At 45.4% G+C, this 17,638-nt stretch overlaps 1 protein-coding gene across 1 annotated transcript in view; it reads left to right on the top strand.

Moving 5' to 3' along the window:
- The window catches only part of LOC121543383 (plexin-A4), a 392,722-nt gene that overhangs the window by 308,282 nt on the left and 66,802 nt on the right, over window positions 1-17,638 (top strand). Inside the window, exons 12-17 of the mRNA XM_041853207.2 lie at window positions 5,533-5,723; window positions 10,998-11,149; window positions 12,317-12,449; window positions 13,201-13,337; window positions 14,037-14,204; window positions 14,532-14,625. Of these exons, the coding sequence (XP_041709141.1) occupies window positions 5,533-5,723; window positions 10,998-11,149; window positions 12,317-12,449; window positions 13,201-13,337; window positions 14,037-14,204; window positions 14,532-14,625 (875 nt within the window). The remainder of the gene's footprint in view (window positions 1-5,532; window positions 5,724-10,997; window positions 11,150-12,316; window positions 12,450-13,200; window positions 13,338-14,036; window positions 14,205-14,531; window positions 14,626-17,638) is intronic.

A 17,638-nucleotide genomic window follows, 5' to 3' on the forward strand; every position in this document is an offset into this window, starting at 1 on the left:
TTGTTGGTAGGCTGACGGATGCCACATTGGCAAAGGAATCATCGTTCTCCTCAATGGCCTGCTTTATTTCGGACAGCCGTATGTCATTCCTGGCCCTCACCATTTCCACCACTGCCCACTCCTGCTGGTTGGTCAGCACACGGCCACAGCCACCACCATGGGGTCTTCGGTCAAGTCTGAGGGTAGAACAGAGTATACTGTCAATAGATCATACTGTAAGAATCAGTGGCGGTCAGTGCCGTTTCATCTTTTTTTTATTACAACATGTTGGATGACTGTCATTCATATTCCATTCACCCAGTTCAATGTAACATCGATAGGTTTAGGCTACTACATGATACTCACATTTTCCCTATACCCATCATGAGGTTGCTACAACCAAGCCTATGAATTAAAGTTTACAGCGTAGGTGCACACAGGTCGAGAGAAAAATTTGAGATGACAGAAAGTGACACATGGACAGACAGTGACACATTCAATACCACCTTGCACAATCTTGCCTGCATCTAGCTTATCTAGAGTGTAATCATTAGTCCAACAGTTGCAAACAAGAGTTTCTATTTTTTATCCCCGTTTTGTTCCGTTTGCTTCCGTTTAAGAAACGATTTTCAACAGAATGGGCGGAATGAATACACCCCTGATCACGCGTAAACACAGTTCACTTTCATAGCAGCCACGTTGAATTCCTTCTCGCCGCTATGCACTCTCCTCCTCTAACCTTTTCCCTTCGCTTGTGGACTTCAATGCACAACATCAGCTGTATGTGACCTGGCGAAAAAACCTTTCCAAGCCGAACCATGTCATAACCGCTACACACAGCCTACATCATTGTCCCCATATTAGCTAAAGTAACGTCCTAGTCAACATAGCTAATAGAACTAATGCATTAGTAAACCCGCTACAATCATGCAGTAACGTTACAGTGTAGTGAGTAAGCAGTTACACCGGTGGGCCCCTGTGGCAATAAATTAATAAAATTAAAAGCTTACCTTGACTTGGAAGAGTTCCAGTGTTGTGTTGGATAGTCATAGCCAGCTAGCTAACATTGCATCCCTCTGTTTGAGCTGGGTGTTTGGGTAACTAAACTAGCCAGCTGCATTTGCTAGCTAAGTAAGTGAAACTGAAAGTGAAATAAAATGACAATCTCTCTCGCTCTCTTTCTCGCTCTCTCTTGCTTCTCCTTCATTTTTGAAGAAATTAATTTGTTGAAATTTTTTCAACTATTGTCTTTCTCTCTCTTTGAGTCAACTACTCACCACATTTTATACACTGCAGTGCTAGCTAGCTGTAGCTTATGCTTTTAGTACTAGATACATTCTCTGATCCTTTGATTGGGTGGACTACATGTCAGTTTATTCTGCAAGAGCTCTGATAGGTTGGAGGATGTCTTCCGGAAGTTGTCATCTACCAAGAGGAGGACGGAAGCTAGCTGTCCTCCGGCTACACCATGGTGCTACCCTACAGAGTGCTGTTGAGGCTACTGTAAACCTTCATTGTAAAACAGTGTGTTTTAATCAATTATTTGGTGACGTGAATATATTTAGTATAGTTTTATCTAAAAAGGATAACTTACCATTTTTATTTTTATGACATTCAATGAGGAGCCTCCACTGTTAAGAATACTGGAACATGTTTCGTGAATTTACATGCATTACAATTTGTCATTTACTGTAAATGTAATGGTAAAGAATAGTGCATATCCTGCAGACTTACCGGTTTTCTTGGTGAAATGTTCTCATGATCGAATTGACAGTTGATCTTTCCAGATTGGGGTTAACTAATAAGGTAAGGCCTCTGTTTACCACATGGTGAATGACGATGGCCTGGACTTCATTAGACACAACTCTTTGACTGGGCCCATGCCCACCTCTTTGATGGGGCCCATGCCCACCACTTTGACCTCTTTGATGGGGCCCATGCTCACTTCTTTGACGTGGCCCATGCCCACCTCTTTGACCTCTTTGATGGGGCCCATGCTCACTTCTTTGACGGGGCCCATGCCCACCTCTTTGACCTCTTTGATGGGGCCCATGCTCACTTCTTTGACGGGGCCCATGCCCACCTCTTTGACCTCTTTGACGGGGCCCATGCCCACCTCTTTGACCTCTTTGATGGGGCCCATGCCCACCTCTTTGATGGGGCCCATGCCCACCTCTTTGAGCTCTTTGATGGGGCCCATGCCCACCTCTTTGACGGGGCCCATGCCCACCTCTGTTACCTCTTTGACGGGGCCCATGCCCACCTCTTTGACCTCTTTGATGGGGCCCATGCCCACCTCTTTGATGGGGCCCATGCCCACCTCTGTTACCTCTTTGATGGGGCCCATGCCCACCTCTGTTACCTCTTTGACGGGGCCCATGCCCACCTCTCTGACCTCTTTGATGGGGCCCATGCCCACCTCTTTGACCTCTTTGATGGGGCCCATGCCCACCTCTTTGACCTCTTTGATGGGGCCCATGCCCACTTCTCTGATGGGTCCCTTGTCCATGAGCTCTTTGATATCTTCCTCTCCCTTGCTGTCTATCCTGCTCCATGTTGAAAGAAATTGCAAGTGTTCACACACACCCTTTTACAGTGGGGAAAAAAAGTATTTAGTCAGCCACCAATTGTGCAAGTTCTCCCACTTAAAAAGATGAGAGAGGCCTGTCATTTTCATCATAGGTACACGTCAACTATGACAGACAAATTGAGGAAAAAAAATCCAGAAAATCACATTGTAGGATTTTTAATGATTTTATTTGCAAATGATGGTGGAAAATAAGTATTTGGTCACCTACAAACAAGCAAGATTTCTGGCTCTCACAGACCTGTAACTTCTTCTTTAAGAGGCTCCTCTGTCCTCCACTCGTTACCTGTATTAATGGCACCTCTTTGAACTTGTTATCAGTATAAAAAGACACCTGTCCACAACCTCAAACAGTCACACTCCAAACTCCACTATGGCCAAGACCAAAGAGCTGTCAAAGGACACCAGAAACAAAATTGTAGACCTGCACCAGGCTGGGAAGACTGAATCTGCAATAGGTAAGCAGCTTGGTTTGAAGAAATCAACAGTGGGAGCAATTATTAGGAAATGGAAGACATACAAGACCACTGATAATCTCCCTCGATCTGGGGCTCCACGCAAGATCTCACCCCGTGGGGTCAAAATGATCACAAGAACGGTGAGCAAAAATCCCAGAACCACACGGGGGGACCTAGTGAATGACCTGCAGAGAGCTGGGACCAAAGTAACAAAGCCTACCATCAGTAACACACTACGCCGCCAGGGACTCTAATCATGCAGTGCAAGATGTGTCCCCCTACTTAAGCCAGTACATGTCCAGGCCCGTCTGAAGTTTGCTAGAGTGCATTTGGATGATCCAGAAGAGGATTGGGAGAATGTCATATGGTCAGATGAAACCAAAATATAACTTTTTGGTAAAAACTCAACTCGTCGTGTTTGGAGGACAAAGAATGCTGAGTTGCATCCAAAGAACACCATACCTACTGTGAAGCATGGGGGTGGAAACATCATGCTTTGGGGCTGTTTTTCTGCAAAGGGACCAGGACGACTGATCCGTTTAAAGGAAAGAATGAATGGGGCCATGTTTCATGAGATTTTGAGTGAAAACCTCCTTCCATCAGCAAGGGCATTGAAGATGAAACGTGGCTGGGTCTTTCAGCATGACAATGATCCCAAACACACCGCCCGTGCAACGAAGGAGTGGCTTCGTAAGAAGGCATTTCAAGGTCCTGGAGTGGCCTAGCCAGTCTCCACATCTCAACCCCATAGAAAATCTTTGGAGGGAGTTGAAAGTCCGTGTTGCCCAGCGACAGCCCCAAACATCACTGCTCTAGAGGAGATCTGCATGGAGGAATGGGCCAAAATACCAGCAACAGTGTGTGAAAACCTTGTGAACGCTTACAGAAAACGTTTGACCTGTATTATTGCCAACAAAGCGTATATAACAAAGTATTGAGAAACTTTTGTTATTGACCAAATACTTTTTTTCCACCATCATTTGCAAATAAATTCATTAAAAATCCTACAATGTGATTTTCTGGATTTTTTTTTCTCATTTTGTCTGTCATAGTTGACGTGTACCTATGATGAAAATTACAGGCCTCTCTCATCTTTTTAAGTGGGAGAACTTGCACAATTGGTGGCTGACTAAATACTTTTTTTCCCCACTGTATATGGTGACCAATATGTGAAATCAATTAGCAATAATGAGTAGTCATTATGTATGGTTATCATGTATCATACATATAATTTAGATGTTTATACTTTACAAACACACATTTTATTTCTGTAGTTCTCAAAATCAATATATAGTAGATAAACCAGTTTAAATCTATAGGTTTACCAAACAGTATATCTAGATGAAACACTGATTAGTTTTGGTGAAAAAGTTACTGATTTTGTGTGTTGTACTTAGTCAAATGAAAATGTACTTAAAGTTTTGAAAGAAACTGCCTTTTTTGATGATCTGTTTTGAGTTTTGTACTAAGAGTTGTGAAATTTGACCACATTCTTGTGAAAATAGTACCAAAGTGATAAAAAAATAATCAAATAATATGAGATATGTACAATGACTAAACCATGCATGATGGTACTAGTTGGTTTAAACACATACAAATATAATCACTAATGACAATGGTTAACTGCACCTCGCTGGCTTTGCAATCAGATTTATTTCTGCTCACATTGGTGTTTACATTTGCATGGATATATAGAAACATTTTGTGTCCATGGAGAGAGAGGGAGAGGGAGACAAGTAGAGAGAGAGAGAGTGAGAGTTAAAGATGAACAGAATTCCTCCTCCTCCTCCTCCTCCTCCTCCTCCTCCTCCTCTTCTCTCCCACTAGCTACCCGGGGAGAAGGCTGCTCTGGGGACATAATTTGATGGACAAATCACACAAACATCTAATAGCAATTAAAAATCTGTCCGGTTTCCATGGAGATGAAATGTTAAACTAGTGGATAAGCAGGGGCAAGAAGCTTCCGGTCGCAGGAGCTAAATGAGAGAGAGAGCGAGAGAGCGAGAGAGCGAGAGATAGGAAAAGAGAGCGAGAGAGAGAGGGAGGAAGAGAGAGAGAAAGCAAGAGGGAGAGAGGAAGAGAGAGAGAGAGAGAGAGAGAGAGAGAGAGAGAGAGAGAGAGAGAGAGAGAGAGAGAGAGAGAGAGAGAGAGAGAGAGAGAGAGAGAGAGAGAGAGAGAGAGAGAGAGAGACAGTATCAACAAATGGATGCATTCCACAATATGATTAAAATACTGTCCATGTTCTGGAAATACTTAAATGCAGACAGCAATTTAGAAAGAAAGAGAATAAACCCAAATACCTGTTCTGAACCCGGTGTCACCCACATTTACCAATATACATGCAGGCTATCATTTTAAATCTAGGCCGGGGTGTAAAGCACTTTGTTACAATTGCTGATGTGTAAAAAGGGCTTTATAAATACATGTGATTGATTGATTGACTGATTGTGTGATGTGTGATGTGTTCTTAACCTGTTCTCTCCCTGTGACCCCCCTTCCTCCCAACAGTCCACATATACAAGTGTGACGCCCAGAGGGGCAGCTGTGGGCTGTGTCTGAAGGCAGACCCCCTGTTTGGCTGTGTGTGGTGCAAGGGGGAGAACCGCTGCACCCTCAAGCAGCACTGTCCCCAGCCTGAGAGCCAGTGGCTGGAGAACAATGGACTCAACAGCAAGTGTACACACCCACGCATCACCCAGGTGACAATGCAGATATGTGTGGATGCACATGCGCGCGCACACACACACACACACCACCAGTACCCACTAGGTAAATCACACTAGTGGGAATGACACACACACACACACACACACACACACACACACACACACACACACACACACACACACACACACACACACACACCCACACACACCCACACACACTCTACACCGGCAATTACTACAAACACGTGACCACACAGGTGAGAACAAATACCCACATGCTCACACACACTGTCACCCAGGGAAAAACACACACTTTATCACCCAGGGGTGACACACACTGTCACCCAGGGGAGGACACACATTGTCACCCAGGGCAGGACACACACTGTCACCCAGGGAAGGACACACACTGTCACCCAGGGGAGGACACACATTGTCACCCAGGGCAGGACACACACTGTCACCCAGGGGAGAACACACACTGTCACTCAGGGGAGGACACACACTGTCACTCAGGGGAGGACACACACTGTAACCCAGGGGAGTAACCCAGGGGAGTGACTGCTGATGGTGTCGACATATACGTTATGAACACAAGACACACTGTCACCCTCTGGCAGCTGATAGACACCTCACATTTGGACAATATTATAATCATCTTGATCATAGAGACTTCAATTAGTGACAGTAACAGTAACAGCTATGTGCATTACTCATTACTCATTACTTATGACTCATTACTCATTACTCATTACTCATTACTGATTACTTATGACTCTCATTACTCATTACTCATTACTCATTACTCATTACTCATTACTCATTACTCATTACTTATGACTTATTACTCATTACTTATGACCCATTACTCATTACTTATGACGTATTACTCATTACTTAAACTCATTACTCATTACTCATTACTTATGACTCATTACTCATTACTCATTACTCATTGCTCATGAATCATTACTCATTACTCATTGCTCATGAATCATGACTCATGACTCATGACTCATGACTCATGACTCATGACTCATGACTCATTACTCATTACTCGTTACTCATTACTCATCCCAAAGTGTTAGGCTGCTTACACACACAACTTCTCAGCGCTGATGGAAACCCACATCTGCCTGCTACTGAGGGGTCAGTCACTGGTTAACCCAGTGAGCTAGGCTAAGACATAGAGCTCCCATTCACCCTGTTTATCACTCACCTCAGAACAGATGAACACACACCCGTTTAACTGTTTGTGTTCGCAAGCAGGGTTAGCCCTGCGTGTGGTATAAACACTACTGACCCCACTAGATGGATGGATGGATGGGGGATGGATGGATGGATGGATGGATGGGGGGATAGATGGATGGATGGATGGATGGATGGATGGATGGATGGATGGATGGATGGATGGATGGATGGATGGATGGATGGATGGATGGGGGATGGATGGATGGATGGATGGATGGGGGATGGATGGATGGATGGATGGATGGATGGATGGATGGATGGATGGATGGATGGGGGATGGATGGATGGATGGATGGATGGATGGATGGATGGATGGATGGATGGATGGATGGATGGATGGATGGATGGATGGATGGATGGATGGACGGAGGTTAAAAGGAGGGGGAGAGATGATTCATGGCAGGTTGGGGCTGTGATGGAGTCATGAGGAGGAGAGGAATCCCCATCTCTCCACACCCCCTGGAGAGATTATAGATACACAGGGCATCCCTCCATGCCCAGGCCTGGTGGAGGGCAGCAGATGGTTAGAGATTGGAGATGGAGGGATGGAGGATGGATAGAGTAGCCACTTTGGGTTGTCCCTGAAAAGTGATGGGAGGATGATACAACGGGAGAGGAGGGGGAGAAATCCCCCTCTCTCTCTCTCCAGGGAAGAGCACTAGTGATGCTCTGAGCTGTTCAGTGGAACCTGGCTCAGTGTGGGAACCTGGCTCAGTGTGGGAACCTGGCTCAGTGTGGTCACCTGGCTCAGTGTGGTAACCTGGCTCAGTGTGGTAACCTGGCTCAGTGTGGTAACCTGGCTCAGTGTTGTAACCAGGCTCCATTCCCCCTAGCCTCAAAGACTTGCCTTCTCAAACCACACCTGACAAGTGGAGGCAATTGCAGAAACTGCATGGACACAGTTGAGTGCTGCATGGTGTAATATTGACCACATCAATTCAGGCCCCTCATATCCAGAGTAATCAAGGGGCCAAGGAAAGGGTTTGGAACAAGTCCATATGTACAGTAGTTTATATTCTGGTCTGAATCTAGCATGGACTTATCCTCTGTTCTGGCCATGCATAATGCCTTGCCTGACTGTAACAGGAGCATATTGTAGCCCTCTCATGTACCCATAACACTGTCACTCTGTGATGACGGGGGGCTTTTTAAGGCCCCTCAGCCCAGCCCTCGGCCCCTAATGCATTCTAATGCTGCTCATTACGGTGACATCTCTCCATGAATAATCATCACTCTCTCTTCTCCAGATAGAGAAGAGAGACAGAACGGGAGAGAGTGATTAAGTGTTTCACTCCACCAACCGTCAATTAGCTTGTCAAAGTCACAAATCTAATCAGCTGCTCATCCCGCTAATGAAAAGAGACCCATCGTCTCTCTCTCTCTCTCTCTCTCTCTCTCTCTCTCTCTCTCTCTCTCTCTCTCTCTCTCTCTCTCTCTCTCTCTCTCTCTCTCTCTCTCTCTCGATCTCCCGCTCTCTCTCTCCTCCCTGCTAGATGGAAAAGATCCATAATGCATTGCAGTGTCTGTTAATTGCATGCATTGTGATGCAGTAGATTGTTCCCACAGGGTTTCCCTATTCCATCACCACATCAGCAGGGGACAGACTCTATTATTTCACGACCAGTGGCAGTTAAATGATGTACTGTCTATTATGAACGGCGGCCGAACCAGTCATGCAGTGAGATAACACTGCCCCTCCCTCCACTTTATTTTCCCTTTGGCTGGCGGTTACCTTTTCAGCGTCTGTAATTGGATAGCACCGTATCCGTATAGCAACACCAACCCACTGACCTCATCAGTATAGTTTGTACCAAGGGTCTGGCGTACCTGATAACTCACTGTATTCTGATCATGCCTTGATGTACGTAGATAGGGATATAAGCTAAGTTGTCAGTATTCACAATTGTCCCTAAAAACGTACCTATATAGATATGGATTGCCACAAGACACTGTTTCTCTCTATCTCTCACACACACACACACACACACACACACACACACACTTTGGCGACTGTACCTCCATTCCCCTGAGAGGGGTCCTAGCCTGTCAGTGAGGAATGACCTCCACAGAGCATTAATAATGAGACCTCTAACCCCAGTGGGAGATCACTGTTTGGCAGGAAAGAATGACACAGCACAAAGCTATTAATGATAGCTCTACCTCCCCATTGGGACCTGAAGGTGCTTAATTTGGCATAGATGGATTGGAGGTCCTGGACAGTGTCCATTTCATACATTCAGCAGCTGGCCTCTGGGACAGATACTATTAGGGGCCAACACTAATCAATCTGTTAAAACATTGATAGATGTCTGAAGTGTTCTGCACCAGTGGAACATCTAACAGATCAATCTATTAGGAAGGTGATGAAAATAACTGTTTTGACACCTCCCAACTCTCCTTTATGAGTTAGTCATGTTGTGTGTAGACCAACTCTCCTTTATGAGTTAGTCATGCTGTCTAGACCAACTCTCCTTTATGAGTTAGTAATGCTGTCTAGACCAACTCTCCTTTATGAGTTAGTCATGCTGTCTAGACCAACTCTCCTTTATGAGTTAGTCATGCTGTCTAGACCAACTGTCCTTTATGAGTTACTCATGCTGTGTCTAGACCAACTCTCCTTTATGAGTTACTCATGCTGTGTGTAGACTGTTCAATAGACTAGAAATAGAAGATCCTGTCTTGACCCCCTCGTGTATTTCTCTAACCTCTCCATTTTAATTTTTACTGCTCTCTCTGTTTCTCTTCTTTCTTTCTTTCTTTCTTTCTTTCTTTCTTTCTTTCTTTCTTTCTTTCTTTCTTTCTTTCTTTCTTTTTCTCTCACTCACTCACTCTGACCCAAACACTGGGTTGCACACACCTAATCCCTCATATCAGATCTGCCCGGGCATTGCCTTGGCAGCGAGCCGCGGCTGGCGTGATGACCTCACCCGGCCAAAACAGGGCGAACGCTGGGAATAGCTTAATCTAATTGGCTGGCAGCGGATCGGCGTTATCGCGCGCCATTGGGGAGCTTCCTCATGACAGCAATGCTGAGTGGGTTTTTAATCAGGGCCGGTTAACAAGCCCTCTAACTAAGACCCTACACACCGCCCTGGAGATAGCACTGTACTGCTTCTGATCCAGATTAAGGCTGCGTCCCAGATGCTACTCCCTACATAATGCACTACTTTTGACCAAAGCCCTGATCAAAAGTAGTGCACTATATAGGGAATAGTGTCAGGGTGACGTGTATGCGGTAAACGAAGTCAAGAGCAGGACACCGAGCTACTGGCAGACGTACTTTACTGTACACAGTAAATCAAATGACAAAAACCCAAAACCTCCTAACAGGGAGGAACAATAACTCGCACAACACAGCTACTGCCGACCTAACGAAAAACAATCACACACAATAACCAATGAGAGACAGGGGGTTATAAAGGGAATACAATATAACATAATGGGAAACAGGTGTAAACAATAAAGACCAAACAAGACAAACACCGAAACATAGATCGGTAGCAGCTAGTACTCCGGGGACGACGAACGCCGAAGCATGCCCGAGCAAGGAGGAGGAGCAGCCTCGGCTGAATCCGTGACAAATAGGGTGCCATTTGGGACGCAGCCCAGACCCTTGTGTTTTACACCAAAGTCAGATGAATTAGGAATAGAGGAGAGGGGGTTTCATGGTTTCATGCTCAATGCGTGGTGGAGATTTTAACGCACTGCATTATGGGCCTTCTGACTAATTGGGACTTAGCTGTATGGAGAGACAGACAGCTGCTGTCATTAATAGAGTTATCAGCAAGGCAGTGTCATTCATAAAGATTTATGAAACTAGGTTTTTGTCTGTAAGGCTAATAACGGCCCTGCTGCTAAACACCATCATAAGCAATTGGATCATGAATCTCCTCTCCCCTGTAACTATTACCCAGGTCAGGTCGTTGCTGCAAATGAGAATAGGATCTCAGTCAACTGGTGAAGTAAACTTAGGAAGTTGGCGTCACGACGCTAAGCTATCAGCCTGTCTCTTGTTGTTAATAATAAGCATTCCTGTTTTGTCTATGTTTTTCCCAGATCACTCCACTGCGGGGGCCTCGGGAAGGGGGCACCCTGGTAACCATCCGGGGGGAGAACCTGGGCCTGGACTTCAGTGAGATCCAGGGGAACGTCAGGGTGGCCGAGGTGGACTGTACCCCCGTCCGCGAGGGATACATCCCCGCAGAACAGTGAGTACACGGTCACGGTCATTCCAAATAATGGGATGACCACAGACCACAGTGCATCCTCTTAGACATAAGGTCATCTGAGTCATACTCAGTCACTACTGAATCACGGTCACGTTCTCTCTGACCGCACCTCAACCACACCTCAACCACAGAACAACCCCTCAGGCATATGGTCATCTGATTCAGTGTATGATTCTGATGGAGTGTGACTGGGCGGTGACTTAACCAATAAACAGAAACACCAAGGTGTCCTGTACAGTCAGCCACTAAGCTACCAGAGTAAGTGGAGAGGGTTGGTGAGTGGAGAGGGTTGGTGAGTGGAGAGGGTTGGTGAGTGGAGAGGGTTGGTGAGTGGAGAGGGTTGGTGAGTGGAGAGGGTTGGTGAGTGGAGAGGGTTGGTGAGTGGAAAGGGTTGGTGAGTGGAGAGGGTTGGTGAGTGGAGAGGGTTGGTGGAAGGTCAAAGTCACATCTCAAAGTTGGCATTTAGATTCTGATGTGTTTGGACAAGAGAAAGGCCAACTCAGACCATAACAGACCACGCTAATCAAGATTTCATTCACACACACATGCACACACACACACACCCTTATCAAGTGAGCTCTCCATTGAACTCCACTAGACAGTTTGCTGCAGTGCTGTTGTGTGACTTCGTTCAGCCGTGCAGATTTTAAACCATCCAGCAGAGAGGGGCTTTAGAAGAACCCACCTAATCCCAGGTTAAGACTTGAATATAATAATGTGTTATCTGGCAGGGATTTGAAGGCCCCATGCTGCCAAAAACTCCATTCTTATTCATATGACCTTAAAAAGCCTTCCTCCTCTATTCACTACCTCAGTATTCACTACCTCAGCGTTCCTATAGAGAAGGGCTGGGATTATTTTTTTGTAAGTGTAAAGAGCTAGGTTTGGTGAGAAGCCGCTTTAAACACTTTCAACAGTTTGAGTTCATTTGATGTGTGGCACTGACCTGTCATTTTATTAAAGGTGTGGATTAGACTTTGTCCAATTTTTCTACCTAAATGTCTATTCTGTATTAAAATCATGGGAATGAGAAAGAGGAAATTAAGCAATACAGTGTGTGTGTGCGCGCGCATGCGTGCGTGCGTGTCTGTGCATAACTGCATTGTAGAAGCATAATGAATCATCAACACTTCCTCCTGTTTGTAGGATAGTGTGTGAGATGGCGGTGGCAACGCAGAGCCAGTTCGCCAACTACGTGGAGGTGTGTGTGGGGGGTGTGGGGGTCAGAGAGTGTCCAAAGGAGTTCAGGGCCATATCCTCCAAGTACTACTACTTCGTGGTGAGTAATATCTCTCAGACCAACATATACTGTAGAGGCAGGAAGTATGTGTCTGGCACATGAAGAGAACATACTGTATATTTTTATAATTTTTTAAAAATAACATACAGGAGTTTTGTCATGGTTGGAAAAAGTCATTATAGAATATAGATTATAGAATGTATGTAGTTCACTTAGTTGTGATCTAGCAATCCCTAGGCTATGTAATTGATTCAATTCTGACATTGTATTCTATGTAGACTGTGTTGTTTGTTTGTCTCACTGTGTCATATGAGCTGTACTCAGCACCTCCCTACATACAACACTAGTGTGAGACTTCTTAATGACTCCAGGGTGAAAATGGACCAAGAATGGCCATAAAAGCTGCTTTTTACACACACACACACACTTCGCACTCTGCCCGTGTACCCACTTTATCAAACATTAAGAGCATGTCTCTCACCCAATGAAATACAGCCTAATCGTTACCATTATGTGCATGTTTTATGCAGCGTTATCAATTTAACACACATACATTAAGGGGAGCTTTATTTCTTAACAGGCCCATATAACAGGATTACATGATGTTAGGTTAGATGTCGTACTATGAAAATAAACCGATTATGAGATTATTATGAGATTACGACGGAGCAAATTAATTGGAGTGAGATTTATACTAGTTCCTGTTCTGTTCTCTCACTGCGATGTGATTGGTTGACATTATGTTTATTCGACGCATCTGATTGGACAATCTTTGACCTTTGATCCCTAGGTCCCCAGACTGATCCGCCTGAAGCCCAGCCGAGGGCCCGTCTCCGGGGGAACCATCGTCAACATCACCGGTAGCAACCTGGACGCCGGGAGCAACGTGTCCATCATGTTCAAAGACCAGAAGTGCACCTATCACAGGTGGGCAGGCGGGAGGGGCCAATCACATTATCTATCACAACTATCTCTGAGTCTGATCTGTCCGTCACTCAAGAGCGGATCAGGGGCATTGATTTTTGTAAGGAGGGAGAGAGCGAGAGAGAGAGAGAGAGAGAGAGAGGGGGGGACCTTTGGCCAATCAGATGATCTATCCCATCTATTCACATCTATCTCTGAGTCTGATCTTCTGTCACTCAAGAGGTGATCAGCTGTGTCTGTTGTCATCCTCTGGCCCTGTGGTGAAAAACCATAGCGACATAGAGACTTCTGAAAGACTTCCTGATCCCTAATCAATAACGTCTATAAAAATCAGACCGCGTCAACGGCTTCCGCCACCTCCGCCATCACAACCCCCAATAAAGGTAAAGGATGAGATCACCTGCTGGCTGCCTGGCAGAGGGATGTCTTGAGGACATTCCTAAAGTTAAAAAAGTGGCTTTGATTCTACTGTTGAGGCTCGTTGTTGATTTGAAGCAGGATTCTGTGAAGTTTTCATATGAATACCTCATGACATTTCCCCTTTATTGTTATATATTAGATGCTTAGTAGTCAAGCCCATTATCATAACATAAGCTATATTGTAGCATAAGTTGGATTTGGTTATAGTTGTACTTTAAGGTAGTATTATGGCAGACCGGTGAGACCATGGAGGTCAAATACTTCTCTCTCTCTCTGCCATAGGAGGGGCGGCCAGTGGATCACGTGTCGCTCCCACGCCTCGCTGCAGGGCTATGGAAACGTCAGTGTGTCAGTGACGGTGGACAAGGCCCGGATCCAGAAAGACTTGAAGTTTGAGTACGTGGAGGACCCCACTATCATCAAGCTGGAACCCGAGTGGAGCATCTTCAGGTAAGACGACAGGGGAGCAGGAAATGGGACCATTCGGCCAATTAGAAAAGCAAATCATAACCCAGGATAGTGGACTGTGAGGGTGATTAGCACCAATCAGAAAGGAACATCCTAAGGGCTTCGTGAGAGTTTGATCAGATGCTGCCATTTGTTTCTGGATTATTTAATGTTCATACTAGTGTTGTCACAATACCAGAATTTGGACCTTGATTAATACCCAATTCATGTGTGTTACTGAACTGTGATTGAAGGTACTGAGAAAGTGTGAGTGTGTGACCAAGTAGGGCATGGTGGTGCCTCTCCCTCTCTCCCCTCTCTCTACCACAGTGGGCACACACCTGTGACCGTGACCGGCACCAACCTGGACATCATACAGAGCCCCCTTATCAGAGCCAAGTACAACGGTCGAGAGACGGTCAACGTGAGTAGAACCCTCAACCCCTCACCCCGGACATGGTCAATGAGAGGTCAAAGACACCTCTAACCAACGGTCAACAGCCTCAACCCTTATACACTGGAAACCAATGAAAATCCTCCAGATATGTTATCCAAGTCTGGAACGGATAGCGGTGTATGGCCAAGAAATGCACTCATACAACAGAGAGACAAAGATGTTATATTACAGTAGATCCCAATAACAGAGAAAGCCCTGTTTCCCTGTATCCCCCCACCCCAGACAGAAAGCCCTGTTTCCCTGTATCCCTCCATCCCAGAAAGAAATTATGTTTCCCTGTATCCCTCCACCCTAGAAGAAAATGTTGTTTCCCTGTATCCCTCCACCCCAGACAGAAAGCCCTGTTTCGCTGTATCCCTCCACCCCAGACAGAAATCCCTGTTTCCCTGTATCCCTCCACCCCAGACAGAAAGCCCTGTTCCCCTGTATCCCTCCACCCAGACAGAAAGCCCAGTTTCCCTGGTTCTCTCCACCACAGACAGAAAGCCTTGATTTCCTGTATCCCTCCACCCCGACAGAAAAAAAAGAAAATGAGTTTCGACACGAGGTATACCATACAGAAACCAAACTATCAGATTCCCCCTCCCACAGACTGGAACCACACAGTACCCATGGGAGTTCTCTAACCAGCCCTGAGATCTGATCTGAGATCTGATTGAAAGACATGGGGAGAGACAAAAGGCAGTAATGCTATCTTCCTGGCCCATCGAAGAGACCGCCACCGTTCTGCAGCTGTGCTCCTATAGGATAAGCTTAGGGAGCCATTGTTGCTCCAAGTACAGACGGCCGCACTTCAAAAGCCCCCTTGAATCAAAATCCGGCATATTCGCCAAGTTAATTTGCCACGTCCCAGTTTCTCATTTTCAGCTATGATCTTTGCAACAATTTGATACTGCCTGGGCGATATATATAAATAACCATGTCTGTTTTGAAAATACTATCTGAACAATTCTCTCTCTCAGACACACACACACACACAGCGTTCTCTGCAGTTACAGACGTGTGATGTAGGCGCCGACACCAGGTCAGCCACACCCCACAAGGTTTGTCAGTTTTGATGTACCGCCGTCGTGAGGAACCAATTAAAATGACAGGTTTTGCTCAGAGGGGGATTTGTTTGAGTGGGGGACCATGTAGCAGAGGATACAGTGGAGATGTGAAATGCCTCAGAGCTTCTCCAGGTGGTGATGTTTTGCTAGAGGCCCTCGGCGTGTGTTCTGCCACCTACCACACTGTTGATTTTCTCCAAGTCGTGACAAGAGACTGAATATTGAAGGGTGCAGCAATGACAGTGACAGATTGTCAATGATTGTCACCAATCTTGTTTTTAATGCAGGGAGAGACATGAGTGAAAGGGAAAGAGAGACAGAGGAAGTGTGAGCTAGAGACAAAGTGAGAGAGCGAGAGAGAGAGAGAGAGAGAGAGAGTGAGTGAGAGAGAGAGAGAGAGCGAGAGAGAGAGTGAGAGAGAGAGAGCAAGACAGAGAGCAAGACAGAGATAGAGAGTATGAGAGAGATGGTAGGACAGAGAATGAGGAAGTAGGCTAGAGAGAGATAATAAGTAGAGAGATACAGAGAGAGAGATACAGAGAGAGATACAGAGAGAGATATATAGTGAGCCAGAGAGAGAGATACAGAGAGAGAGATACAGAGAGAGTGAGTGATTGAGCCAGAGATAGAGATACAGAGATACAGAGAGAGAGCTGAAAGAGAGAGCGAGAGAAAGAGAGCTGAAAGAGAGAGAGCGAGAGAAAGCTGAAAGAGAGAGTGAGAGAGGAGTCTTTTTCTAGGGATATGAAGGTGAACGTGGGCTAGTTATCTCCCAGTGAGTCAGCACCATCACACCGGAACAGATCAAAGGCCCATTGTGCTGAGGAAAGAGACACCACTCTAACCGTTTCACTGATTTAGGCCTCCTTTGAGGGGAATACTCAGATGTGTCTGCATTCAGTAGGTGTTGAATAGATTAGATGCCACCTCTTCCAGGGCTGTGATATGAAAGGGACCGTAATGACTGTAGACTGACTGTAGACCTGCTGTGGTTGGCTTCGGGAGATCTGTCTACAAGGGCCTGTTAGGTAAAGTTGTTTCACACCGACTTCTATGTACTGAGAAGTGAATGTAGTGAAGCCCAGAGCCATGTATTTAGCACAGGAGGTTAGTGGCACCTTAATTGGGGAGGAAGGGCTTGTGGTAATGACTGGAGCAGAATCAGTGGAATGGTGTCAAATACATCAAACACAGGGTTCCCAGGTGTTTGATGCCATTCTATTTGCTCCATTCCGGCCATTATTATGAGCCGTCCTCCCCTCAGCAGCCACCTGTGGTATTTAGTACATAGTAAAACATGGCTCTGGTCTAGCCTAACTAGGAACAGTACTGAATATGAGTTGTAAAGCGTGCCGAGAGCATACATAGATACAATCACACACTCGGCTAATGCATTTCAGAGGTTGTTTTCAATCGAATGAAAATAACCTTTTTGATGCTATTCCCAATGACTTTACCACGCCTCTGACCATGTATCAAACACTAACATAACATCTTTATCATAGGTAGAACTGATGGAGTTATGTCGCACATGCAGCTAACAAAAACATATGGAAATGTCTGCTCTACCCAAAATTACAACCAAATTATTGCAGCATTACCACAAAAAATGGAAGAGGAAAGTGGAAGGGGGAAAAAGTAAGGAACTTGTCTGTCGGCCCTGCATTAAAGGCCATAATTGGTTAAGAAAATTGTGATAAATCAAAAGGTATACCAGTTTCATTTAAGGACCAAAGGATTGACAGCCGACCCATATAAATTAGATTGCAAAATAGTTGGGAAGAGATTATTGACGTACCGATTCCATGGCAAATGGTTTATGAACTGTTACGCAAAACGACGCCGGATTCAAAATGTATAATTTTTCAATTTAAATGATTATACAAAATTCTTGCAACCAATAGAATGATATTTATATGGGGGACACAATC

The sequence above is a fragment of the Coregonus clupeaformis genome, unplaced genomic scaffold (genome assembly GCF_020615455.1).
Source record: "Coregonus clupeaformis isolate EN_2021a unplaced genomic scaffold, ASM2061545v1 scaf0042, whole genome shotgun sequence".
NCBI lineage: Eukaryota > Metazoa > Chordata > Actinopteri > Salmoniformes > Salmonidae > Coregonus > Coregonus clupeaformis.